The sequence below is a fragment of the Pezoporus flaviventris genome, unplaced genomic scaffold (genome assembly GCF_033815535.1).
Source record: "Pezoporus flaviventris isolate CSIRO_AGI_PZ_B2104156 unplaced genomic scaffold, CSIRO_AGI_Pfla_v1 ptg000003l, whole genome shotgun sequence".
Classification (NCBI taxonomy): domain Eukaryota; kingdom Metazoa; phylum Chordata; class Aves; order Psittaciformes; family Psittacidae; genus Pezoporus; species Pezoporus flaviventris.
The window spans coordinates 84,358-112,195 of record NW_026892551.1 but is presented as its reverse complement, the minus strand read 5'-3'; the positions used below and the strand labels follow the sequence as shown (position 1 = coordinate 112,195).

The window sequence follows — 27,838 nt, the reverse complement described above, 5'->3', positions numbered from 1 at the left end:
CAGCAAGGGAGATCTGAGCATGTGGTGAGCAAATCAGAAATTTTCTTTGCCCAAAAAAGTCTGCATTTTAGAGGTAAGTTTTGTGAGTTACAGATATCCAAAGCTAAATGAAGACTTATTGAGATCTTTCTAGTCCACACCACTAGTATTGAGCAGGCCTAGAAAAAAATGTCACAAAATTATGACTAACTGGAATTTTTATTCAAGGCTACAAAAGCAGATTTCTTATAAGACTCAGGACCTAACAAAATGCAAAATCTGAGACTCCTTTAACGTAACATATTAAGCACCAAAGCTGACACAATCTCTTCAGGACTTCATCTGCTGTGTAAAAACCCTGTCTCAAGGTAACATAGGAAAGCTACCTAAATGTGGTCCAAATCTATGGCTAAATAAAGGAATATACAGGGAATATATAAAAGAATGTTTATGATGGGGTCTAGGGAGTGCCATAGCCAAACCTGATTCCCTACCAGAAGACTGGGTAATGTGTATCTTAGTCTTGTTACCTTGAGCCCTGGATTCTGGACTTGGGAAATTTAAGTCTAGATTAATGAACAGTGCAGCAGAGCCAAAATAGAGAAGGATGAGCAACATTTTCAACTCTGTCAGAGGTCCTTAACATTAGGGGTAAAACACAAGTGTATACCTAGCTGACAGAGAGCTTCTGCTCTAAAATTTTACAAATATTGGAGGTTTGTCTACGTCTAACATCACCCTGATTGGGGATAACACACAGAATTGATCATGGTTCTGAAATAAACTGTGACCAGGGGGTTCTTATTGTATTTTGTCAAACATCACGAAACATTCTGAACCTTAAAAAAAGATTATGTTATTCAGCATATTTATTGATAATTGTAAAATAATATGTTATTCAAATATATATGTAGAATTCATAATTTTAAGCACACCTTAGAGCTGCTAAATGAAATCAAAAACACATTGAGGTGAAAAATTATCTTGGTTATTCAAGTTGGTTTTCTTCTATTTGTATTCTTACCTGTCTTGATCTAAATCTATAGAGGATGACTTACAAGTGTCACACAGTCCAGATAACGTATGCTAATGAGAAAAGTCTGTCCTGTCTTGGGTCTTTCAACCAGACACTTCATTTATTACAGTTCACAAGATAACAAGAAAACCTGAATGAGAACAATGTAGTCAGCTGCCAAAGGAGTGTGTGATAAACTCTCAATGAGGCAATCAAGGTCAGTTTCTACAAGAATAAGCAGAGAAACCGAGCAAGGGCTCTAGGCCTCTTCCATGTACTTTTTGGGGCTGAAGCTCACATTCATCAGTGGTTCAAAACCTCTTCTCTGCCTTCGGTGCTGGAAAAGTACAAGCAACAGAACAAGCATGGCCAGAGCTATAAGTGCTCCTCCAATTGTGGATCCAACCGTGACAGCCCACACTTGAGTTTCTTCAAAGGAACCTGGAAATATGAAAAGTCTGAAGTGAGGACAGCCGATAATTTCATTTTTCAAATCACATGGAAGAAAAACCATGTCCCACAGCCTGGTAATTATGATTGCTTGTGTAGCTTAGTGACCCACTGACCACAGGGGAAGCTGGTAATGTACCGTGTAACTGACACACATAACAGAGCCAGAGATGTTTCCTGCCAGAAAAGTCTACAGCTGAATTTAAATTTCAACCTCTCATACAAATTGAAGTCTTGAGAATGGGAAAGATTAACAGTGACAAGACCAAAAGACCATTCTCTTATCTAATTTGTCCAAAGTTATGAATGATTTAAGCAATTTTTTTCTATAATGACATTTCAGCCTAGCTGTTTCCAAGCAATTTGAGTCAACAGAAAACCCTCAAATTTTCCTAAGACCACAAAGCAGCCTATTGTCAAACTTTTAACTGAAAGCACTAATTAGCGACATTCTGCAGACCAACTCCAGATTTTATTGTCTGATTTGAACCACTTCTGAGGAACCACTATCTTCTAAGATAATATTGTCCATTCTTAAAATAATACTGCTCCACTTGGCTGAATTTTGAGTTTTCTTTCATGCTTTCAGAAGCAAGAATTGTCTGCTCTCCTGCTCTGAAAAATAATACATATCATGAGATGGCAATAATTACATTTGCCTAAATAGTCACAAAAAAACTCCCCAAAGGACTTGAGGTATTCGGAAGTTAAGAAGACATGCAGGTTTAAGGAGACATGGCTCAGGGAGATATCACACTGATCTGTAAAATCTAAAAGTTGTGTGCCCCAATCTGCAGTCTCTGTCAACAAGAGTCAAGGCAATCATGCCCAAATTCAATGAGGTCCCAAAATCGTTTACCACTTTACCATTTTCAAGTAAAAGCCAGCAGGGTATATTTATTTCTAATGTGGTTACATGAAGTAGAATTAGCAACCCATATATCTAGATAAAAGGGAAAGGCTTGGATGTGAAAACTTTGCCTGAACACAGACAATGCAGACAGGGATAGATACACAGCTTCACAGAGAGCTAACTGTTTAGGTGGGAGTAGAATAGCCGCAGAATCACAAGATATCTTTGTTCCCCTCTGCATACCTCATGCTCAAGGGGCAGTAGCATTTCCAAAGCAGGAGGTGGGACAGTATTCCAAAAGGAAGAAAAATTAAATTTCATAAAAGGGGAAGTTTTAATTTTTAGCAAAAATTCTGGAGACACCTCTGAGAAAAGCACTGCAGAAGCAGCTAGCAAACCTCCCTAAGTCAGGGCTGTCCCGTGTGAATGCAGCCTGAGGACAAGGTTTTCAATCTTTTGCAGTCTATAGACCTTTAAACAGTCTCCACAGATTAAAATCACAGATGCATGGTAAGCATTTAGAAGAAATTCCTGGCCACATAGGTTAGATAAGCACCTACTGCCTCCCAAAGGAATACAGAGGTGAAGAAAGTAACTGTTCCAATTTAATCTTTGGCAAAGCAGCTGAAGCTTGATTTTCATGCATCTGTTACACTTGTAACTGCAAGTTAAGTAACTGCAACTTGTGTTGCAAAATTTGGATTTTGTGTATAAATACTTTGCTTTCTTGCTTTTTATATTTAGCTGATTTGTGTCAAAGGTAATTTCAAATTAACAGACAAACCCTAAGGCACATCACACTTACAGACATGGAAAAGCATTAAAATTAGGGGTTTATAACATAAAACACCCAGGTACATCTCCCCAGGGTATCTAAAGATCAACGGAGTTCATCTCTAATAAGATTTCCAGCACATTATTATTCAGGGCCCTGTTCAAAACAAGAATTTTCTAAAATGACTGGCATTAGCCAGACAGGCTCCCTGGCAGAGTGCCTGACCTCTTGACGGGTTAAAGGACCCTGTAACAGGTATAAACAGTGCTGGCAATGGGAGCCAAAATCAAAGGCTCCTTCAGCCCCAAAGAATCGTTATTGTCAAGAATGGAGCAGTTGAAGTTGATGCATTTTGCAGAAGAGTAAACTAAGTACATGCAGACTCGTACTTTCCACAGCTTACATGGTGAGTTGCAACTACCAGTGTGTGCTTGCTAGCAACAATGTGAACAGACCCATGCCTATTGTGAAAGGTGCCTTATTTTCCATATGCCTGTGTCACTGAAAACATGAGCAGTCTCATCGCTTGGAACAGCCTGCACCCCTCTGCAACATACCTGGCAGGTCAATGGCATAGGTGTAGCCAAGCTGCTCCGCAGTTTGGAAGAGCTCATTGTTGGTCACAGGAGGGAAAAAAGGGACCATGTTGTAGAGTCTGTTGTGACCGATGGGGGCCAGCTGCTCAGGCCAGGCATTGTCAGGGGGGTTAAACCGTTTCATCCACTCGTCAAAGATGGCATCAGTAAAGGAGTGAAGAACCTGCAAAGCCAGTCATGGGCAAGCACATTTATTAAGCTCTTTCAGAACTTGGCAGCATTTAAAACACTCTCACCTAACGTGGCAGCAGCTTTTGAAAGAGAGAGAAGAGAGCAATCTAATTTAGGTGGGTTTTACAGAGCAAGAAACCAGGAAAGCTCATGGGAATCAAGTAAATTGCTCTACATAGGACATTTGGCAGTATACATCCTTATTGCTGCTTTTTCATAATAAGCTCTTCATCCAGATGGCTTAATATCAGCTGGCTATTGAACAGGCAGGCCCATCCTCTCTGCTGAGGGCCCTCTGACCTCATTCAAGTGAATATATCTCTCAAACATATTTTAACCTCTCTCGTCTCTGAGCAGATATGGAAAATTGCATGAAATTTGACTCCTTCATGTTCATTTTAAAGTGCGCCACCAGCTCCACAGCACTCGTGAATTAGATCAGGTTTTTCCAGTGAGTTTATAAGTCCATAAAGCACTAAAATACAGGAAAGTTGTTTCTGGCAACTGTAACAGATGTCTGGGGCAATTCAAATTAATTTATGAGGTACTCACGGGTTTTTTATTACAGCCTTGGAAAAAACTTAGTAAATATCCATAGAAAATAAACTTGCACATAACATTAGAGCATTGTGAAATGAAGATTTCATTGTGTAAGAAAGAAATTAATGTAGGAATTCAAGAATTATTAAGGAAATAAGCTGAAGAACAATACATAAGTATTTGGACTAATTTCTCCAATAAAAGACTGAAAACTTAAAGGTAAGAAAAAAATCATTGCACAAGAATTTATCTATGTAATCACTATGGTTTAACAAAGAAGAAAATCAATTAGCATAAATTTATTAGAAGACAAAGATGTGCAAGCAGAGTCAACTGTTGGCATTTTATTCACACAGTGGTGTTTGTGCTGTTCATTGCAGTGCAGCACTGTACCAGAGCACCAGTGAAACCACATTATTTCTATTTCCCAAGAGCCCCTGAGATCAGATGTGCTTCTTTTTAGCCTGTGAAATTCGAAACAAAGGAGCAAACTGCTCAGTCTACTGCTCTAAATTAACAAGCCCCACTTTCAGTTTACCTTGTTGCTGTAAAATTGTCTGGTATAACCCATTAAATTTAGATACCACCTGATGAAAGGACTGGGGGCAACGTAACTTGGAATAGCAGCTTTTCTCCCTAGAAACTTATTTTATATTTTGCAAATCCCTCCGTATTTGACCATTGTGCAGGCTTAGCAGTGTTCAAGAAAAGATACAAAATTTTTCTTTTCTACTTAAAAGACTTATTTTTTGGAATTCACTTGATTTCTGCTCTGCAAATCTCTGGTGAGATAGGTGCCTTTCAGCCACAGCCAATGCCACTCACACTGGGGAAAAAAGACATACCACAAAGATGGGATCATTGGCAGCTGCGTGAGGGAGAGCACTGGTCCCATTCAGGAAAGAGTGAACCAAATTATGAAGGCTCAGCATTGGTGAGTTAAGGGCTCCACTTGGTTTATCGAAGCCCTCTAGTGCATTCCTGCAGATAGGTAAAAGCAGCATCCAGTAACCATATTTTGCTGAGAGATGCTCACATAAAGAAAACCTGTGACCCACCCAGCTCTGGAGAAGCTGAAGAACAAACCTGAAACTGAAACTGGAATTGCGGAAAAAGGGGGGGCTGTCAAAATCCTGCAGGGAAAGGCACCTCCTGACATCCTCTGCAGTGGGTAGCTGCTTGCTGGAGCTCCCAGGCGGCCTCCGCCGCAGCGGCCCTTCATCACTCCCATTGCACAGCGTGACCAGGCGGTTGTAGTCATCCAAGCTGAGGGTGAAACAGAAACACAAGTCAGCATAAGGTGAGGACTTGTTGGCTTTTAGACCAAGGCTTTTAGAACAAGGCCTTGGCTATACGTGTGAGAGAGCAGGGGTCAGGGACTGACACCTCCTGGGGTACCTCAGTCTACCTCTTGTGTCCTGGGAGATAAACTCATTGCAGAACTGCCACTGTGCCATACTTTACTGTGGCTCTGCATCCTCTGTGGACCATCAGTCATTTGGACAAGAGTTACCAGGTTCATTGTCCACAGAGAGAGGATGCTTCAGAAAAGCAAGCACAACTCCCTTCACACCTTCTCTCTCAAGGGCTTTGGAAGAACAGCTTTTGACAAACAATAGAAAACATTCTTTTGAATTCTGAACTGACAAACTTTAAGTCCCGAGTAAAGACTAATTTTTTAACTCAAAAAAGAGGGAAATCCCACTGTGGAGCTGCAGGGTGGGCTGAGAAAATGCAAGGAATAACAGAAAATGGGACTTCACTTTCCATCCCTCATCTCCTCTAGAAGAAAAGCAACTGCAATGCTTTCCATACTCTTTTTCAGGGTCTGGAGGACAACCTGCTTTTGCAAGGGTTGCCCAGTAGCTGATGGTGAGCAAGTCCTTTATACCAGGGAGAGAAAGAGGAAAGAAGGAGGAGAAAAACAGTGTAACACTTGTGAAAAAATTCTGTGCTATTCAGTGTGAGATGAAACTGCATTTTTGGAAACTCCTGAAGTAAACAAAACCTCTTCTTTGTTTGACCTTGTCAAGGCAAAAGTTTAGTCACTTCAGTTTTCAGAAAAAACAAAGCCCTATTTATCTTAGAGAAAAAGTAGAGGTGAGATTTAAAGCCAAGTAGTGCCTAAAGCTAGAATTTCAAGTAGCTCTTTAGGTACCCAGAGAAAGAGACTCTTTTGAAAAGCCCTAAGCTCTTGGTACCTCCATCTGACTGATTGCACACTATTCCTGCTCTGAAAGGAGAATGTTATATGGGTATTGTAACAGGCAGCATCGTATGTCATAAGCACCACAGTCCTGCATGTGAATAACCTGTCAAAGCCCTACTCTCACCCAGATCAGTGTATGCCTACAGAGAGCTGGCAGAAAGTTCCTGGTTGCCCCTGTGTTGTTTTCCATGTGAAATCTCAGGCACTTTGAAGTCAGTCACCAAGCCGCACTAAGTATTTCAGGGTCTCACCCAATACAATGGAACAGATTTTTCAGCCTATCTCTAGCTTCCAATATGCCAAAACAGTTTTCTGTTTCTGCTGTCAGAATCAGTTGGGTTAGGGAGAATCAAAATGCAGGCATTTCTTCTTTTAAAAGATACTTGCCGATGTGCAAACTCTGCACTTTTGGCATCCTCAAAATGGCTGAACTGACTAAAATCCTGTATCAAAAGAGTCATCTTTAAAAAATATACTTCCATAATACCAGGGAGAGAATTTACACAGCACTATCTATGCACACACTGACCATGATACCCAGTTTTAAAAAAGATGACTTGGCTTTTTTCCTGCCTCTCACCCACTGAGAGGGGAGCCCATGCTGTCAGTACCGAATTAAAGCAATGTTTGGTCAGTATGCAAGCTTGCCTTGGATATTCTCATACCTGTTACAAACTATTTGCCACTGGGAGAACCTGGAGTTCAGGCTGATCAGTCCCAGGTCACCTGGCTGTGGTGCCCCGAAGAGCTGGTCCGTGCAGATGTCGCACTCATTTCTACCCGTGGCAAAGTTCCAGTAGGGCAGCGCAAAGGAATCGTTGCCTATCAGTCGCTGCAATGGACAGAAACATGTTAGAGAGAATCACCTTCAAAGGAAAGAGGAAGAAATGGACTCCTGCAAGATTTTTTTATTGGGTATTCATTGCATATTTCACTGGATAGTCTACTTTTTGTTCTGTGTTTCAGCTACGTGCATTTCAGTGTTGCTTCAACTCCTTTCAAGAGATTGGGGCATTAAGTCGGTCGTAGCAAATACATTGTACTAGTTTCTATACTGTTGGACTGCACTTCTTTTGGCCATGTTAAGCTTTCTGCCAACTCAGAGACCATGCAGGAGAACAGGAACAGCCTGAATTGAGCCGTAAGCAACAAAGAGGCTTTCTGAGTGATGTAAGTGGGTAATGGGTAAAATTGTGCATGTGGTTTGCTTTCGCTCTGGAAAGCCTAGCCCTAGGCAAGAATCTGAACTTGTATTAATAGAGGAATACAGTGCATTTGCTTGTGCTTGCTTGTTAGCTACAATTTCACACAAGTGAGATCTTGAAGATATTTTGATATCAACCATTTTCATTAGAGAACTGCAAGGCTGGAATACAGTAACGTTGCCAATGTAGAAGTAATGCAACTGGAAATGAGTCAATGCTTCGGCAACTGACTGTCGGCAGCATTAGCATATATTTCTTTTAAAAATGCATTGCTAAATATATGTATGCATTAAATGTACACATTGGCACATTTAAAGAGGTTGCTATTTAGATTTGCATAATACTTAGATTTGCATAATATTTAGATTTGCATAATATTTAGAGTTGCTTTCATTAGGATGGTATCTTCAGCATCACCAGACGATACCTGTTGCCATGGTTTACGTGTATGTGTTGCTTTGATTTTGTTAAAAAATAGTGTTAATTCACAGCTTCTGTCCTCTGTTGTGGAGATGAAATAAAAATCTCCATGATAACCTTCACATCATTGTTCACAGTGAGAAACTGATCAGTACCTGGAAAGCACTAATTTCACTTTAAACAAGAAAGGATCAGTGAGCAAACACTCCTGGGTTTAGGTAAGAAGCTATCCTAGGAAATAGGTTACCCTTGTCTGACTCAACAAAGTCGCATAGTAAAAGATAGATAGAATCTGAATGAGGAGCAGGAAGACTGTTCAGCTAACCTGTAGGTCTCTCTCCAGCAATAGCAAATGGTACCTATGCCAAGTAACAAAGGCAGGTCCTTGGTGGGAGAAATCAATACCTGTGAACGGGTGGCCAGGTCCTACAAAGGGAAGATAAAATAAGCACTTAGGCACCAAATGAGGCTTGAGAGAAAGACAGCACATTCTGCTATTGCCTGGAGTGGAGTTAAATAAAAACCTGCAGCTCTGCACCTTTGGACAGAGCATGCACATCACAAGCTAGAACACTTACCTGGGACAAGTGAAAAAAACTGTGGCTATTCACTTCAATGCTTCTCAAAACTTCGCACTCCCCTTAAAGTTGGACATTGTGAAGATTTCTTATCTGTTTAATGGATTTTGCTTTTAAGAAACATTTTTATTGTCTGAAATCTGAGCTCCTTGCTAATATGTACTGCATTATCTCATTCTCTTGATCAGCCGCAGGACCTACACAATGTATCAATAGAGAACCTCAGCATTTTCCATAACCTGCCAACAGTAATTCAATGTTCTTTGCCAATTTTCTTTAAATTGTACTTATTATATCTTGTATTGTGTTCTTGTTATTACACATGAGAATTAAGGCACTCAAAGGCTGGAGGCTTCAAACCACATATGGATTTATTACTGCAGCAAGCTTCAATCCACATATGAATTTATTTATCACTGCAGCAGTACTAGAAGTTGCCTCTTTCCCTTTCCACATTTCTGTGCTGTCCCTGAAGGACCTTTGCTCTTGCTAGGCTAGAGAATGCTTCTTTCAGCCCTGCAAAATAGAACAGTGTCAGAAGGATGCACTGAAGAAAACCCACTGCAGAGTAGCAGATACCCTCTAGCAAGGAGGTAGATATGGGTTGTTCAGCTTGCACATAGGACTGGCAGGTAGAAAGGTCATACTAGTGCTGCCTCCAGTGAGAGCTAGTCTTTGCAAAATGGGCTTAGCATAGGTACTTCTGCCTAGAAAAGCTATGAGGACTGGAATTCATATCTGGGAGAAATCATAGTGTTAGAGACCCAGACCTCTGACCTGGTTTGGTTTTAAAAGCTAGCTGTGGTTGGTCAGGCAAATCCCATCCTTAGACACTTGCTGATGGCTACAGAAAGCAGTAGTACTCTGGTCCCAAACATGTCTGCATGTTCTCTGCCTTCACTGCAGAGCCCTTTCCTTCTGCTCCTGCATTTACCTTGTCCTATGAAGTAAGAATGCCTTTTTGAAGTCAGTCACTGTCTGACCACACTTCAGTTCACCCAGCAATGGGGCCTGTGAACCACTCCTCTGTCAGACAGAAGATGCACCGTGAGTGTGGCTGGTGTACTCCAGCAGCCATGGGGTGAGGAGCCAGAGCACAGCAGGTCTGAAGCACACCTCCCCGAACTGTGGATGACCACCAACTTCTCATCATCAACTATTTCACTCCTCAGATCTGCCCCTCCTGCGACTCACTGCTCAGGGAAGTAGCACAGCTGTAGTTAAGCATAGTTGTCTTTGTTCAGCAATGATACTTTTCACCCTTCCCTTTACCTGCAGAGCCCATTGGATAAGAAAACCACTAACCTAATAGTGTATCTCTGACTGAATAGTAATGAAGCCAAACAAAGTAGTTATAAATACTACAGTTGGCAATTTGTGGTTCCTCTCCCGTGGGACCAAGCAGGCTTCTCCAGTGCTGAGTTGCAATTACATAGTCTGGGTGAATGGTTGTCTTTGCACGGTCTAGAGCACTGAAGAACTGATCTCTCTCCTCTGGCGTCAGAGAGTGGACATCCTTCCTGACAACTGTTGGCTTCTTCATGTTGCATTCGGGGCCGCTCCAGCCGAACTTACAGTCACCACAGTTATAGCCAGCAAAGTTTCCTGAATCAGGAGAGAAAGAGAAGTCATGACATTGTGAATCAGGGAAAACTAACAGTGAATGCAGAAAAATTATGAATTAGTACTCTTTTCTGCCAGAGATGCCAGTTCCTGGAAGGGACAGCAGCTGAGCACACTGGCAGCTTTGTCAGTTGCCTAACCAGAAGGATGGCTTGTTTCCCAGAGACACAGCAGGGCCAAGAATCCCACTGAGCCAGTCGGGCTCAGATAATGGGCTTGATGCTCCAAGATGCCTCAGAGCTCCATGAAGCCCTCAGGCGTGAGAAGAGTCTCAGCGAACCGAGGGCTGAGCACTTCAGGTTAAGTGAAGTGCTTTGCTTGACTAGCTCTCAAGTACTCCCAGGCTTCCAGGATCAAAGCCAAAAAAGGGTCAGTTCACATGGATCCTTAGCACAGAAAAAAAAAAATATCCCAAACAAAACAGTTCTCTTAAGAACAAAACTTTGGAAAAACTGATGCCTGTTAACAGTGTATCTGAGACCTGATACGATCCAGGATGAGCACCAGGGGTGCTGCAGGTCATGCTTTTAGCATTATTAAATGGTGCTGCAATAAGAGGCTGTGAAACACTGCAGTACCATCATTCCCCACTGGCATCATTCCTAAGGCAAGTAGTTGGGTCCGCTCTAGGCTATTAGCTGAGACTCTGAAAGAGCTCAGGAAAGCAGAGCTTTCTTCAAGCATGGCCTATCATCCACCACAGCAGACTGCCAGCAGCAGCAGAAAGGCCCTTCTGGCGCTGCTGCTGCCTTTGTCTTTGCTTTGCCTTTTCCTGTCAGGAGAGATGGGGAGCAACCAACCAACTGCTCCTGCAGCAGACATCTGCCTCCTGCTGCACACAAGCAGGCTGCTGGCATAGCACTGGTGTAGGACAGTGGGCATTGCTGCCAGAGGAAAGAGGGAGCAGAAGAGCAGCCAAGGGTCCTCTGGGACTTCCACTCAATTCTCCAAAGTCTACACCGAAATTCCCTAATCCCAGCCTCCCTCCAACCCCACGTACACACTCACTCCACAACAACCATAGCATCATCTTCCAAAATGCCGCAAAATCTAATTGCTCCCCATGCATATCGGCAGTGCTAGGCTAGGACAGGCTTTGGGCTAACACAGAGATGAGGTATTGGTCTACGAAGTGTTCCTCAATAGGCAGATGTCCCTCAGCTGTAGGGTTGAGTCTATGAGCAGAGCAACACTTAACACTAAAGTAAGATTTCAGATTGTCATAGACTGCAGGGCTTATTACCAGATCCAAAGACCCCCAGGCTGCAAGGATTGTTACCAAGAAGGCTCTGTAGCTTATGGCTAGCTCTATGATAAGGACTGCTGAGCTCTAAACATTTGTGACACACTCCTGTGAGACTTACCAAGAGGATATGGGCCCTTTTAACTGTAGGTATGGAGACCTTATGTTTACTTCAGAAGCTCTGACAACTATAGGTTTACATGCTATCATAAAGCTTAGGACCACTGCTAAGGTTAGAGATCACAAAGGTGAAGACTTCAGCTAGGTTTTGGACTGTGCATAGCCCAATGACATTCCATGGGGACAGCTTCCAGGTGTGTGGCTTATATTTTGTCCTGTTACAGGTAGGAGCATCTGGGCTTAGCTGCCACACCAGTTAGAACAGAAGTCACCCAAAGCCAGGGGCCTGCATTTGTTTAGGGGGATGAAGACATGCCAGAAAAAGCAAGCAGTGTATAGTTTTGCAAAAGAAATAAGATAGCATACATTACTATGATGAGGGCAGAGATTAAGATAGGGAACATGGAAAGTTGATTTTATCACAGTATCCTGAGAATCCCAACAGAAGAGCACAATTGTTGTGAATTTGGTGTATTCCACTATCTGGATACTTGCTCACTCTTGACAACTCAGCCTAGCCATTAGGGCCCATCACATACTCCAGCCTGGACTGACCAGATGACAAATATCAGGAATATCTTGAAACACTGCCTCAATTATGCTACGTGTATTGTGCAAGTTTCAGTACCTGGACCATGAACATCTGGAAAGCAGCTGTTTTCCCCTCATGACCAAAGGGGGGAATTCAATTCTTTTTAAGAGAAGGGGCCAAAGCAGAAATTAACCATGAAAAGATCTGCCAGCAACCTTTTTTTAAGACTGGTGATCACACTTCCGTTAATTCGAATGACCCATCTATTCACAGTGTTGGATAAGCATCACACTGAAACATAGCACTAACAGAACCAAAGTTAGGGCAGGACCACGTTTCTCCTGTCTGGTCTTGGTACCAGAACAAGACTCCACCACTCACTTGCTGAGGCTCTGATGGTGCCTATTCCTTTCACAATGAGAGCCCTGTAAATTCATCCAGCTCTTGATACCCATGCTCATTTTATCAGACAATACCCATATTTTAGGTATATTTTATGCTCCTTCCTGAGGCTATGAATAGGAATTTGCAAAAGCCTGAAGTTATGAGTTATCTTCATGGGGAAAAAGCTTATATCCACTTGTATGGGATCTGGAGCCAGGTAGACCAATGAGTCCTCACCTGTTTCCTTTGGACAGGTGCTAATTAAATTCAATTGATGCTCTGCAGAATTAACCAGCTTAACCACCTAATCTATGAAGTAAGCCAAGTGGTCCTTCACCCAGTTCTCCCCCTGACACTTTTCAGTGGGAGATCAGCTTTTACTGAATAAGGAGGACTGCAGTGAGGAAGACACTGGCAAACAGGAGACAATTTCCAAGTGAAGTTCTGCTGGTTGTGTGGAACATTTTTGTATCATCTGCAGATCTATTTGGCAATGTTCTCTTGACAGAAATGCACACAACAGCAACACTTCATGAAATAGAAAGTTGCTTTTTGTCATTTTTTTTCAGCAGACTCCATGCATCACAGGACTGTCATTATGAAATGGTGAGGAGCTGATGGAGGTCTGGGATTTCCCACACTGCAAACAGGAATGACTGCAGTACCCAGACCCAGGTATTTTATGTCTCACCCAAACCACTTTTTCAGCCGTTGTTTCTCAAGCATTCTACTAGGCCACTGGTCTGGAAATGATGCATTGCTGCTTTCAGAAAGTCCATTTACTGCCTTGTGGACTTCCCAGATGATAGCACTATGAATTGTTATGTCCCAGTCTCTTACAACTTAACTTCAATTTCTGTTGCACTGGTGATGGTGGACTCCAACTATACAGCTCTAGGAAAGCAGGAAAAGCAATCTCATGTTATCACGATATAACACACAGTAGACATTTTCAGGAACACAGTGAGACCCTTTCAAGATCTTTTTTTTCAATACAGGGACCTTAGGAACCTCCAAGGATTCATGCCTTAACACTTTTTTTCCTTCACTGACTAACAAGAGGCAATTCAGTGTACTACCTTCCCTTGGGCTATGCCAACAGCAGAGATAATTTTCACCTCTGGTGGTTTCTAGAGAATATGATGTGAGAGGTCATTTTGGCACAGAGGCAGGAAACCATGTCACAGATGGGATACAAATGCTCCCTGCCTTTTCCACTGCTTTCAGAAATTACCATCATGCCGCCCCTGGGTAATAAGAGTCATCTGGGGTGTCTTCCCCCCTAACCCTTTTGTCTGGAGATGGGATCACATGCCTTGGGAACTTTCTTCTGTGTCTAATCTTACCATCATTAATAATGCTCTTTCCCAGTCAAGTTGGGTGAATCTGGCTGTTTCTGTAGGCACTATGGCCACGCAGCTTCCCCTAGTGGGTCAGTCCATGGGCATGACATTGAGAAAAAGACACTTCTTATGACACAACACTTGGTATGCGTTAACATATATCACTGGTGCATGCTAACACCAGGTATCACATACCACTGTAGCTGCTCCTCCATCCCAATGATTGCCTGACCCACAGGGATTTGCCTACCTCTGAGCAGTCATAGCATGTGGTTGGCCTTCAGACACTGAGCGTAACACAACTAAATAACCCCATCAATTTGGTGTCTTTTCTTCAGTAAAAAGGAATCCATCTAACACTCATCATCTTCTGCCTTGTTTTTTTGTACCAAGATGAAATTAGAACAGCTGCCATGCCTCTTCAATTCACAAAGACCAGCATAATACACACCATTTATCAGATGGGGAGAAAGGACCGTTTTCAGACTTCCATTAAAACAGGAGTTACATTAGATTTGAAAGACCAGCATACTGCAGTATCCCAAATGTAGAATCAGGATTGCTATCATGCAAGACAAATAGCTCTTTTCTTCTAGCTCTTCATCTCAACATACTGTTAGGCTATAGAATGTGGAAGATCTGTACCTAGCAGGGTCATCAAGGTATGGTTGCAATTTACTATTATTCTGCAGCCACATTGCCCTACAATAAGTAAATGAAGCATATTTTGTAACTACTTTGAAAACTCATTCTAACTAATGGGAGACCCATCATATCAGATACGTGGCTTACCTGGCAATTTGCTTACAGCTAAACAGTAGAACTTAAGCTTGATTATACATTGAACAGGAATGTGAAAAGATTTAAATATTTTTTTATCAAACAACTTCTATGGAAAAAGAATTAGAGTCATGTTCAACACATGTCCACATGTCAACCTTAAATGGTGGCTGGGAAAAAAATGAATTATGTTTAACTCTTCAGTGAATTCAAACTACATCATTGTTAATCACTGTCACAATCTGTACTAGCCACCACATGACTGACTGCAGTGACTTTTTCACAATAACCTTCTGTACTGAGTATTAAAATGTTATGGCAGATCTGTATCCCATTACCATAATTTTTTCCTTTAGAACTCAAAATAGCACTTAGTTCCTAAATCTTCTAAAACAGTATTCTTCTAAACTAAATTTAACTATCCCACCAAAATACTGCTTTGCTGTGTAACTACCTACAAGTGTCAATATTCAGGGTTAGACCACTAAATCCAACATTTGGTCTATTTCAACACACCTTATTGAAAAACAAATTGCCCTTCACACAGTACTGCACGCTATCAGGAACTGTCATAAGGTCATTGAACTTTAAGAATTTATATAAATTGAATTAATACTGTGTACACCCAAATCAACTGTAGAACACATACAATGGATTCAAAATTGAAATTAGGAACTAAACCCTCTTTTCTATCTCCTGGCTACATTCATGCCATAACCCCTTCCTTTTTTCTACAGATTATATTTTTGCTGCCACCAACACAGAATGAAACATTCAACAAGAAGCATCCTGACAACAGACTTACAATTATCATTTTGATTACAGCTCTTTATACAAAAAGTGAGAATTGAAGCTGAATCTTTCTGTTGTACTAATCTAATTGTTATGTTTGTCCCCAGCTAAAGAGTCACTAGTGCGTATTATCTGCTAAAGCTTAGAAATGAAAATGTGTTTTTTTTCATTTTCCTTAGAAAATCTACATTAATTTGAGAGCAAATGTAAAAATAATCTGATCCCATAATAAATACTCATCAATATCTGTTTGTGTTAGGGATATTCTCCCCCCCCCCCGACATATTCAGCACCCAGGCCTGGATGGACGTGATATTAAGACAATTTTCCTCAGTGAACTGAACAAATAGCCAGATTTTCAGGGTTCCTTTTATCCTTAGCTAGTAAGTTTCCAGCAGATTAGTTTATTGCAAGAACTCCAGAATCCTTCTTTTGGAAAATCCTGGCCCCTGATCCTCACAACTCCTCCAGGTTTCCTACCGCACCACCATCAGCTATGTGACACATTTAAATGGCAGTGTCTAGGCAAATACAATCAGCTACATGGCAGCTGGAGTTCCCACAGCTTATCATTTACACCATGTTTAAACTATAAATTAAACAGTGCCAAGATGGCATTGGAACACGGCCGTTTATATTGTTAAAATGCCAGAAGGAGCCTTGGCACAGGTTGGAGTTTGCACTAGCCAGAAACTATTTCAAATAGGCAGTTTGCACATAGCATTCATTTGGAAAGTAAGATACCTTAATAGTCGACATGTACACTGTTCCATGTCCCTTTGAATGTGGATATTTAATTTATGTTACCTACCACAGGCATCATAGCCCTAGATGCCTAATAAAGGCCACATGTCACACAATCTAAAACTCTGATGTGCAGGCAGCTAACCAGTGTATAAAACAGAGTGAAAAAAGTGCAACAAAATACTAATAGACACAGACACACAATCGCCACCATTGTAAAAGCATCAGATCTAATTCAAACCCTGTGCAGTTGTGAACTTCTCAGTGTTCACCCAGGAATGCCTTTGCTTGTAGCATCAAGAAGGGTAGAGCCCAGGAAACCTTTCTGCAAATCATCCTTAAGGATGCTGTCCACATTATCTCCGGCATATTTAGAGAAATAATGACTGAAGTATACAAATGAAATAAAAACACAGTGGGAGAAGCTGGACTTCAAGAGCCAAGGAGAGCAGACAGCTCAGCAGAAGTAAGGCTGAATGAGAGGACAATACATTCTGGTCACATAACTTGGGACCCAGACATGCAAATATCAAAGACCAGTGCTAACCTTTACCTGGACAAGCAAATTAATGTCTGCCTATGCAGACCATGTCCATCTACACGGCTTACTCCTAGGTTTTGATGCCCTAATCATTTGGACTGGTGTATGCCCATGTGTTTCAGTGCTCTTCTGACTCATGGTCTATGCTTGTATGTGATATCGGTCTTCAGTTTTGGAGTTATGTAAGCCCTTAAAATGAAAAAAAAATTTATTCAATTTTTGTAAGTTGTCTGGAAAAGTACTTCCACACAAGTATTTAAAATCTAGTCAAAGGACAACATAAAAACCAATTATACTCTGAAGTCTCTTATGATTTTGAAGAGCTTCAGTAACACCATGTATAGTGTTACATAGCATGGAAGTCACCTGCCCCTACCTCTCCGCTTTCACTGGATAATAGTGCTGCAAAACTTAACATCATCGGCAGAAATTTTCTGCAGTGCTTCCTTCTCAGATTGATCTGGGCTTTTTTGACAGCGAAAGCCAAGACATATTTTAGACAAACCAGTTCAGCTAGTCCTAAGAATCAGCTTAAAGGAAAGCAAGCTATTCTTCCCATGTTAGAAAATTCATACAGTTTCATGTTCCCAACAAGACATCCTAAGCTGTATTTGACGTCTGTCTAGCAAGTGACTTCAGTGCTTGAGAAGTGCTTTTTGCCTAACTACTGGTACCATCTCCTACCAGCCCTGCAAAGCAGTCTGGGCTGAGGTTGCAGTTGCTGTTCATTTTAACCCTTCTTCAATCAGGGATGCTGCTGAGAAAGGGTCCTGTCGTCTTATTCTGCCCTGATGTCACCTTGCTATTCCCCCTCTCCTGCCAGTACTAGTGCACTGGTCTTATTGCAAGCTGGTCATTTTGGCCAGGTTAGTCTTCAAGTAGAACTTATCCCTGATTGTTTCACCTCCAGCATATGAAGACAGAAGCCCAAGCAAAGTCATGGGTGGGAGGGAGCAGCTGGAGACAGAGAGGAAAAGGACTGATGGCCTCTTAGCTGATTTACAAACTGAGTGAGCTGAAGACTTAGTTAACAACCCTGAGAAACACCATGGCATTTTCAGTGCACACGGATATATCATGCTGCCAAGTTCTGTGCCAAAAGGAATATATCTCTGATCAACGATGATAAGATCTGATCAGATTGGAAGTGATCCACCACACCATGATTAGCAGTGACAGAGTTTTAAGGGCAGCACTGAAACATCCAAAACCCTGTGGAGAAAGGTGATGGATGGCTACAGGGACAGCTCCAGAGGCAAAGAGGAAAACCCAAAAGTTTGCATGAGAGAAAACACTTTTTAGACTCCACTGCTCTGAAAAAGAGCTGATAGTATCATGAACACAACAGTACTTTTAGGAAATGGATAATATTTGAAGTCTTCTTGTTGCCTTACACCACCAGGGATGTTTCTGGCCTTTGGAGCATCCAAACCTCCAAAGTGGATCTTTAGTGGACCCATCCATCCCCATCCCCTCACCCCAGCACCCCTCTCACCTGTGCACTGACAGCTCTGATTGAAGAAGTTGAGGGGCCACCGTTCCCGATCATCCACATTTCGAAGGGTGTAGGGCCCACTCCAGGGCCGAGTGTCTGCCTGCACGCCCTGACACCATCCCCGGCCCTGCAGGGACCCACAGATATTGCCTGGGTCTGTCCCCAAGGCTGGGCAGCAGCGCTTCGAGCGAAGGGTATCCACTGTCATGCAGGCACGGGGGAACTGTGCCTGAACCCTGGGGAGACAGCAGCAACCCAGGTAGCCCACCACAGCCCAGAAGAGCCACCTCAGGGTGCCCATTACGGCTGGGTGCAGGTTCTGCCTGTCTGCTGGACCTGAGTGAGTGGAGCAGGGAAATTGCCGCTGTGGGACAATCTGTCCTTGACGTGACTCCATGCCCCAGCCAACTGGGATAATCCCTCTTGCTGCTGAGGATGCTGGTGTTGGGTGTTTGTTTAATCCTGGTCTCAAATTGTCTTGAATGCAGTTCAAAAGATGGATGCTTTAGCTCTGTGGTGCCAGCCCAGCAGCCACGGCTTTGAGCAGGGTTTATATAGAGGTTGGGAGAAGCTCTCATTAGAGGGATTAGCACAGCACAAATCCTCGTGTTTTGCACATGACATAAAGTACAGAAAAAATGCTAGCGTGAGAGCAAGTTCTGCTCTGGCAGCCTGTCAGGAGAGTGAATGCCTCAGATTCATTTCTCCAAGTCTTTCACAAGCTTTGAGAAATTGATGGTCTTTTTCTAGATGAGGTGGCTGGAGAAACAGGTTAAAACTTTTAATCAAAACCCTGTAAACAGATGATAAATAGAAGAGGAAACCACTTCTCCTTTCACTGCAAGATAACACTTCCCACTAAAGCAGTAACAGTAGAAAAGTAGAAAATGTACTGGAAGCACAGTGGATATAGGTGCACCATTAATGAAAATTAACAAACCTGGTAGTAATAGTTTGGGATAGAGACTCCATCTGCTGACTGCAGAACTCCAGTGCTTGTACTGTAAACAGTGGCAAGTGGAAGGCTCCCTTCTTAATGGCCTTTTTGCATGCAAAATAAATTATTTAAGTGTTTTTAAAGGGTAAATGGTCCTTGTTTGCTCTCTGATCCTTTCCCCATCATTACAACAGAGGCTGTTCTGGGACTGGTCTAGCGGCTAGACTTTCAGAACTGTCACAGCTGAGTATTTATTACCCACCTGGCAGGAGACAGTCTGTAAGATCAATACACACACCAGACACACAGACAAGTGGTTTTGTTCAGGACATCGACAAAAATTGCTCTAAAAAGCTCCTCATACCCAGTAGTACTTGCCCACAATGCAGCTCCTATGTGCTAAAGGAATAAAATTAATAAATCAAAATAAAGTAAGGATAAGTCATGATAGAAGTGTGAAGCAACAGCTATTATTTCAGCTCCACCATACTGAATACAAACTGGCAACTCCCTCTGCTTCACTAAAAGCTTTCGCTACCTCCCCCCTCCACACCTCTGTTGTTTAGCCATTTTTGGCTATGCATAATGAAAACAGCTGTGGTTGTGTCTGTTCTATTCAATATTTCCATGGATGCTCAACCGCACCATTCTGGCACAAGAAGTCTATTACTTATGCAGCAAACATACTGCCGTCATGGCAGCTAAAGCGCTCATCCACATTGTAGACACTGTCATCAGCACTTTCAGGTTCTCAAATCTTTATATCAAAAATTTTTTATTTGCCAGACAAACTAAAATGGGATTCTACTTCATTTATGGAAGCACAAAGCCAATCAGCAATACCCTGTAGTCTGAAATGGGTTTCAACTCATCTCTCTTAGGATTCAATTTACCTGGCACTGGCTTTTGCTTGCTCTTTTCAATGCAACATGTGAAAAAGACAGAAAGAACAACTGGGTGCTGGAAAAACATGCTGAGGAACCTCAGGAGTTATAAATGGAGGCACTGACCCAAGGACAATCTGAACAACACACCTCCGTGTGCTACTGAGCACCTGAATATACCTTTCTGGTGTGGAAAAGATGAGTCTTTGAATCTAGATTAGACAATGTCTTGAACCAAAGTTATCAACATACCATGTGAAAGCAATTAAAGTGAACACACATTCATCGGCATCACAAAGAAAAAGAAAGGATAGGATTCAGTTAGCTGATTAAACCCCTGAACTGAATTGTCTATACATAAAACGTGTCCAAGTAGGCACTATAATCAAAGCTGGCTCCATTTAGACACCCATAGGAAGATTCCTATGGCCATTTGAGATGAGGCAGAAAGAGTAAGCACAGAGAAAGGCAAAGTGCTGAAGCACGCAAGGCAAGGTAAGGCAAGAAAAAATGCTTCTAATGTAGTATAGGAAAAGGAGAAATCTGTCATGTTCAGAGAAGTCAGTGAGGAGAAAAGGATCGGCAGGTAGATGATAACATGGAGATCACCTAGTGAGCAGGGGAAAGAAAACTCTGAGTAGAAGAGTAGCACATATGTAACTTTTATGATGATTACTTCCCTCCATCACAACCATGTAATTTTACAAAATTGGGAGCATGCTTCAGCATGCAGAACTTGTACAGATCTAGCGCTGGCCTCTGGTCCTCAGTAACGCACCAACATTTTAGGAATACCAGGGAGCGAACACCTAGACAGACAGAAAAAGAATGGACAGATCCCACATCCTGGCGTCACAGTGTCGCTGCCTGTTACAGGCCTGCCAGCACAGCAGCTGCACGCTGCTGCATGACAAACCATGAAGCAAGATTATAAAAAGACAGTTGTTTTTCTATTAGCCATTGGGAAAACAGGAGGTACTGTCTGTTCCTTACTGCCATCCTCTCGAGAAGTCCCTGCAGCTTCCCCATGGCTATTGTGCTTAAATAAAGGAGCAATTGTCAGTCATTGCTGACAATAACAGCATTATAACAGTTTACAAAATAGCATGCTGAATGACTTTTTATTTACTGCAGAGTTTTACTGTCTCCTGAGAAATGAGTAGTACTGTGTGTCGACACTGCTGCCCAGAACTGCTTTGCAGCAACTATCAGACTTCTCAGGCGGTGAATCTGAGTATATGAGCAGTGGCCAATGCCCTGGTCATCCAGATGTTGACCATGCTGCCTTGTCCACACTTCTAAACTAACAAGTCAGGCTACCACACCTCAAATTCTGTTAAATTTCTTAGTTAAGATACATAGGCTTTACACTGAAAGTATAAGAAAACAGTGTATCAGCTACTTCATGTTCTGGATTCATGTCCATGTTCACCCCCAATAGCAAACTTCACACCCTATTGTCAAAGGGTGGTGAAGAAATATATCACATGGATGCCAAAGCATTTTAGGGGTTAATATACTCATGTATTTTATTTTTCAAGGGTAGGAATATAGGAAAAGAATACTCAAAGCTACAGGTAAAGAAATCACTGAACACAACTCTATCAAGCAGTACAGAATTCCTGAGCAGTAAGTAGGCAGTGGGCTAACATTTTTTTCTCAATTACAGTATTGTTTCTCAGCTCCTTCTACTGTACTCAAGCACAGATTAGCATTAAGCCAGAGAAATATTTAGCCTTTGAAATTTTGGACAAAAAAGGAAAAAACAATAGAGGAAAGAAAAGGAAAGGGAAAGGGAAAAGGAAAGGGAAAGGGAAAGGGAAAGGGAAAGGGAAAGGGAAAGGGAAAGGGAAAGGGAAAGGGAAAGGGAAAGGGAAAAGGACAAGCAAAGGGAAAGGGGAAGGGAAAAGGAAGGGAAGGAGGAAGGGAAGGGGGAAGGGAAGGGGGAAGGGGAAGAGGAAGGGAAGGGGGAAGGGGGAAGAGGAAGGGGGGGGAAGGGGGAAGAGGAAGGGAAGGGAAGGGGGAAGGGGAAGGGGGAAGGGGAAGGGGAAGGGGAAGGGAAGGGAAGGGGGAAGGGGGAAGGGGGAAGGGGGAAGGGGGAAGGGGGAAGGGGGAAGGGGAAGGGGAAGGGAAGGGAAGGGAAGGGAAGGGAAGGGAAGGGAAGGGAAGGGAAGGGAGAGAGGAAGGGGGAGGGAGAGGGGGATTGAGAGGGACAGGGAGAGGGAGAGGAAGAGGGGGAGGGGGAAGGAGAAGGGGAGGGAGAGGGGGAGGGAAAGGAGGAGGGAGAGGGGGAGGGAAGGGGGAAGTGGAACAGGAAGGGGAAGGGGAAGGGGAAGGGGAAGGGAAGGGAAGGGAAGGGAAGGGAAGGGAAGGGAAGGGAAGGGAAGGGAAGGGAAGGGAGAGAGGAAGGGGGAGGGAGAGGGGGATTGAGAGGGACAGGGAGAGGGAGAGGAAGAGGGGGAGGGGGAAGGAGAAGGGGAGGGAGAGGGGGAGGGAAAGGAGGAGGGAGAGGGGGAGGGAAGGGGGAAGGGGAACAGGAAGGGGAAGGGGAAGGGGAAGGGGAAGGGAAGGGAAGGGAAGGGAAGGGAAGGGAAGGGAAGGGAAGGGAAAGGAAAGGAAGGGAGAGGGGAAGGGGGAGGGAGAGGGGGATTGAGAGGGAGAGGGAGAGGGACAGGGAGAGGGAGAGGAAGAGGGGGAGGGGGAAGGAGAAGGGGAGGGAGAGGGGGAGGAAAAGGAGGAGGGAGAGGGGGAGGGAAGGGGAACAGGAAGGGAAGGGGAAGGGGAAGAAAAAGGGGAAGGGGAAGGGGAAGGGGAAGGGGAAGGGGAAGGGGAAGGGAAGGGAAGGGAAGGGAAGGGGGAGGGAGAGGGGGATTGAGAGGGAGAGGGAGAGGGAGAGGGAGAGGGGGAAGGGGGAAGGAGGAGGGAGAGAGAGAGGGAAAGGTGGAGGGAGAGGGGGAGGGGGAGGGGGAGGAGTTTGACACCATGCCACATGACATCCTCTTCTCTAAATGGGATAGACATCAGTTTGATAGGTGGACCCCTTGGAGCATAAAGAACTGGCTGGATGGCCACAGGCAAAGAGTTGTGGTCAACGGCTCAACATCCATCTGGAGACCAGTAACGAGTGGTGTCCCTCAGGGATCAGTGTTGGGATCGGTCTTGTTCAACACCTTCCTCGCTGACATGGACAGTGGGATTGAGTGCGCCCTCAGCAAGTTTGCCGATGACACCAAGCTGTGTGGTTCGGTTGATACCCTGGAGGGAAGGAATGCCATCCAGAGGGACCTCGACACACTTGTGAGGTGGGCTGATGCCAACCTCATGAAGTTTAACCATGACAAGTGCAAGGTCCTACACCTGGGTCGGAGCAATCCCAGGCACAGCTACAGGTTGGGCAACGACGGGCCACCGTGCCGAAAGAAGAGCAAAACTGAGCTCTCAGGGATGGCCAACTGAAGAAATTCAAGCAGGGGAAGAACGAGGCACCCAGGTATGTAGCAGAGCCTGTGTTCCATCTATTTGCCAAGCTCTGAGTATAGGAAACATTCCTGAGGTGCACAGGATGGTCCTGCCTCAGGGGAACATGTGTGTCAGGAGAAACATGCTACCCCAGCATTGCCTACCAACCTGTGGTTTTAGTATGGCAGAGCGAGGGATGCTGCTGCCTGGATTTTGGAAAGGACCATATCCCAGCTTCCCAGGCTCCCTGCCGAGCCCTGCTGCCTGGCAAGGGGGCACTATGCATCTCTGTCAACTTGCCGTGCTCTGAGGGTATCACATGTGTTGAGAAGGGACCAAAGCAGCACTGTAGTTGCCAGTAAAGAACCAGTAAGGAGCCTCTCTCCTGTGCTAGCAATGACCCTTTTTACAGCACACTTCCAAACAACCCAGGAGCCCAGTCCCTCCTGCTCCTGCCCTCACGGCTTCATCAGCACTTTCTGACTCTGCCCTTGTAGGTGCCCATTTACTGCTTCGATTCCCCACATGAGCTCTGCTGCCTGGGCTTGGAGTTCCACCCTGCGGCCCCAGCACCACCTCGGCAGCGGCGAGGACAGAGCCACCATGTCCTTCTGCTCTGGATAGAAGGTTCCACCACCTCGCCCCGGAGCCAGAGCAGCGCCCTCAGACCCATCCCAGCCCTCGCAGGAGGCCTTGCTGGCTCGCTCCTCAGCCCCGCCAGCAAATGACAAACCGCTGGTGCATCTCCCCAAGCAGGGAGCTGGCCTCTGGACTTCCCCTTACCATGTTCACTACCGCGCTGGGTACTGCGTTTGCTAATACACTTGTTACTGTGTTCACAACTGTTTATTAGTCTATTTCTATGTCTTTTTACAAACAAATTTTAGGATATACCTTAGGATAGATATAGGATATACTTTAGGAAACACATTATAGGATATATTTAGGATGTAGTTTAGGAAGCACATTATAAGGTAGTAGTTAATTCACATTGTTCGAGTACTCACTTCGTAGGATCACAGAATAGTTAGGATTAGAATAGGATAGTTAGGGTTGGAAAGGACTTCCAGTAATTTCGTGGTATGTCACAAGACTACTCTTCGAGTGGCTTTTCATATGTATTAGTAGAAAGAAGAAAGAATTACAGAAGTTGTATCTCTCTGCCTTGCCATCTGCATCCTGCAGAATGGAAAACAGAAAAGAAAGTATACTGAGAGAGTCTTTGGATTAGGAAAGAAATGACAGATATTTATGAATGCAGAAGAACTACCGCTACACCTTGAAAAGGATTCAGATAAGCTCCGAAGAGTACTGCCTTCTGTTGGAATACAGCTGCATATCTTAGACACCTGTTAAGGTCCAGAAGTAAAGAGAAACTTGCTTCTAAAAGAAAACACAGGCAGGCAGCAGAAAAGAGCATTGAATTGCACCACTGTGTTTTCATTGACAGCTTCTCCTGGTGGGGAGAGAGATGCTGAAACAGAAACAAAAGAAACAACAACAAGGCAACAGAACTGAGGAAAAAAAAACAAAACAAAGCAACAGAAAACCAAACAACACCCTCCATCCCTCCCCCCCATCCCCCCACACACACACACTCCGCCACCACCACCACCCCCCAAAAAAAAAAGAAAAAACCCGAACAAACAAAGCCCTTAAATCCTATTTTGGAAAAAAAAAAAAAAAAAGGAAAAATACTTTAGATCCCTCTGCACTCTGATGGGAGAAACACTGGGAAATGCTAGCAGGTGTCCCACGCATCTGCAAACAAAGCTGTCTCAAACTGGGTACCAACAGAGTGATTTGTCGGTAACAGGGGTGAGCGACTGATACGCGTTTTTCCCTTTTGCATTTGCTGGAATACATTGTGCAGACTGCCTGCAGTTCTCAGCTTTGCTTCATATGTATTATGCCTTTCTGAATTTTCTTTACCATTTCTATGCAGAAATAAAGTGTCAAATGCATACCTGGCCAGGCTCTGTGTTTGGATGAGTCCCTTCCCTTTTTATTCCTCTCTCCGTCTCTGGGTTTCCCTTCTATCTCTCTCAGATACTTACCTGTCCAAGAAGACAAAAAAGGTCACGCAATGGTCGCATTTCTATAAGCCTTTTCTTTCTCCCAGGAGCTTTGTTTTTTTCTCCTAAAAGCTGTGTGCAGCTCACAACAGAAACTCTTGTTTGGATGACAAAATTAGCTCTAGTGATGCTAGTCCATCAGTACTCATCTATGGAATATCATGTTCTGAGTCTGTGGGCAAACTCAGGGTTAGGGTTAGGCACTCCTCCTGTTTGTTGGGAGTCACTAGCACTTTCCTCAAACTGTAGAAGGAAGACTCTGTACTATCCCTTGACACAGCAAGAAAGAGGATAAATACGCACTTCAAACAAGAACTCAGGAGAATGTGGAATGTCAACAAAATAAATATGTAGCATAGAAAGAACAGAGACAGGAAGGAAGGGAATGCAAAATGGCAGTGGGAAGAGAGGATGAACAGAACCAGAGCAGAAAAGGGTGGGATATAAGAAAACAGCTTGCAAAAGTCTTGTAGAGAACAGGATAAAAGACATAGGCATGAACATCCATGAAGAGTATTACACAAAGGAGAAAAAAGGATTATATTATGGGCCCTGTGAAAATGGGTGCGGGTGGGGTTATGATGCTTGAAGAGCACTTCGTCATAAAGTCAACTCTGTTATTCTGGAAGGTTTTCATTCTTTGCTGATCTCTCTGGGATGATCTACCATTCCCTAGCTATATAAACTAAGGAGAACCTCCTAACCTGACACAACAGTTAAGTGCCTGAGCGAAGTCTCTGTAAACACCACTCTGTTGTCAGTTTAGCTCTCCACCATCTTCTGGAGGAAAGTCTGTACAGAAATTACATTCTCCTCATGCTAAGAAAAGCCTGATAGACAAGCCTGCTGTAAAAAAAACCCTCAAACACCACAGATGATGCATCAAGGGGAAGGAAGGAGAATCCATAGAGTTTGAACATACTCATGTTTTCAAACTTGGACATTTAGAATGTTAAAACACAAAAAAAAAGATGCTGAAATTTCAAGTCCACTATTTAAAAATCAGGAGATGAGAAAACAAACCCTGCTCAAGCAATGTTAATTAATCATCTGTGTGTTAGGATTCAATATGTAATTACATGATCAGATACTCTTTTGTCCATCAAATTACATGAAGAACAGACTAATCTGAGAATGTCAGTGATACTTGTTTACCACATCGACCATATGGCTCTCCTTATTTCTGCTGTCAAAAAAAGTTAGAAAGTGTATAACGAATAACGCAGGAGACTTCAGAAGAAAAGCTGATCATATGGTTTGGGGTGGTTTCTGCTCTTCAGATCTGAGAACTAGATGCCATCTGTAACAATGCTGTGTAACCCCTGTATGATGTTGATCAAGTCTCTTCTTTAAAGATAATGACAACGATACAGATCCTTCTCCACTAGCTGGAGGTATATGGGTCAGGCACCTACATCAGATGGTCAGAGGTGGCCACGTGGCACTGACTGCTCCTTGTAGAGCTTTTTGTTCTATAGACTTGAGAGAGGATGTTGGGCACCCAGCACTCTCCATCTAGATGTCTTTCTGCATCCTTACTACACCAAGTATGAGAGCTTGAGATCTCATTCATTATTTGATAAATCAAAACAGCTATGACCGCGGTTGATATAAAACCACAATAAGGCAGTACTAAATAAAAGTGCTCAGCCCCAGACATTCTCAAACTCTTCCGTCAAAGATTATTTATTGTAGTCTCTGTGCCTTATTTCCTCATGCATGAGCAGAGATTACAGCACAGCCTCATTTCAAAGGGATGCTCTGAAGATTGTTTGCAAAGATCTAAGAGGTTGCTGTAATCAGGGAGGAGATGTTTTTTTCTAATGTGCCTTTAATAACCTGACATCCTAGAATGAGGGCTACAAAGAACAGCTCAGGGAAATGAAAAGATTGTATCTGCTGTAGGATGCACTTGTCATACACAAATGACGCCCAAGTATGCACAATGAACATGAGCAAACGGCAAGTGCATGCTCAGTCAACACGACTAACGCTCTGGGATGAATGAGAGGAGGATTTCTGCTGATGACAGGATGCTTGGAGAGTCTTCATATTTTCAGGAATGTTTTCTGAAAATGTTTTCAACTTTTTTGGT

At 43.4% G+C, this 27,838-nt stretch overlaps 1 protein-coding gene across 1 annotated transcript; it reads right to left on the bottom strand.

Annotated features, from left to right (window-relative positions):
- Positions 1-179: 179 nt before the first annotated feature.
- DCT (dopachrome tautomerase) lies at positions 180-19,002 on the bottom strand. Its single transcript, XM_061445211.1, has 8 exons — positions 18,389-19,002; positions 10,097-10,396; positions 8,539-8,639; positions 7,254-7,420; positions 5,466-5,645; positions 5,225-5,360; positions 3,630-3,831; positions 180-1,435 (listed from the first exon to the last, which is right to left on the bottom strand). The coding sequence occupies exons 1-8, from the start codon at positions 18,783-18,785 to the stop codon at positions 1,254-1,256; spliced, it is 1,665 nt and encodes a 554-aa protein (XP_061301195.1). The 5' UTR covers positions 18,786-19,002; the 3' UTR covers positions 180-1,253.
- Positions 19,003-27,838: the final 8,836 nt, after the last annotated feature.

Bases quoted from the DNA above. Each gene is read 5' to 3' on its own strand.
- DCT (XM_061445211.1), bottom strand. From the start codon at position 18,785: ATGGAGTCACGTCAAGGACAGATTGTCCCACAGCGGCAATTTCCCTGC. The intron at 5,646-7,253 runs GTATGAGAATAT...TTTCACCCTCAG, and splicing joins TGGCAAATAGTTTGTAACAG to CTTGGATGACTACAACCGCC. The intron at 1,436-3,629 runs GTATGTTGCAGA...TCATATTTCCAG, and splicing joins CTATGCCATTGACCTGCCAG to GTTCCTTTGAAGAAACTCAA.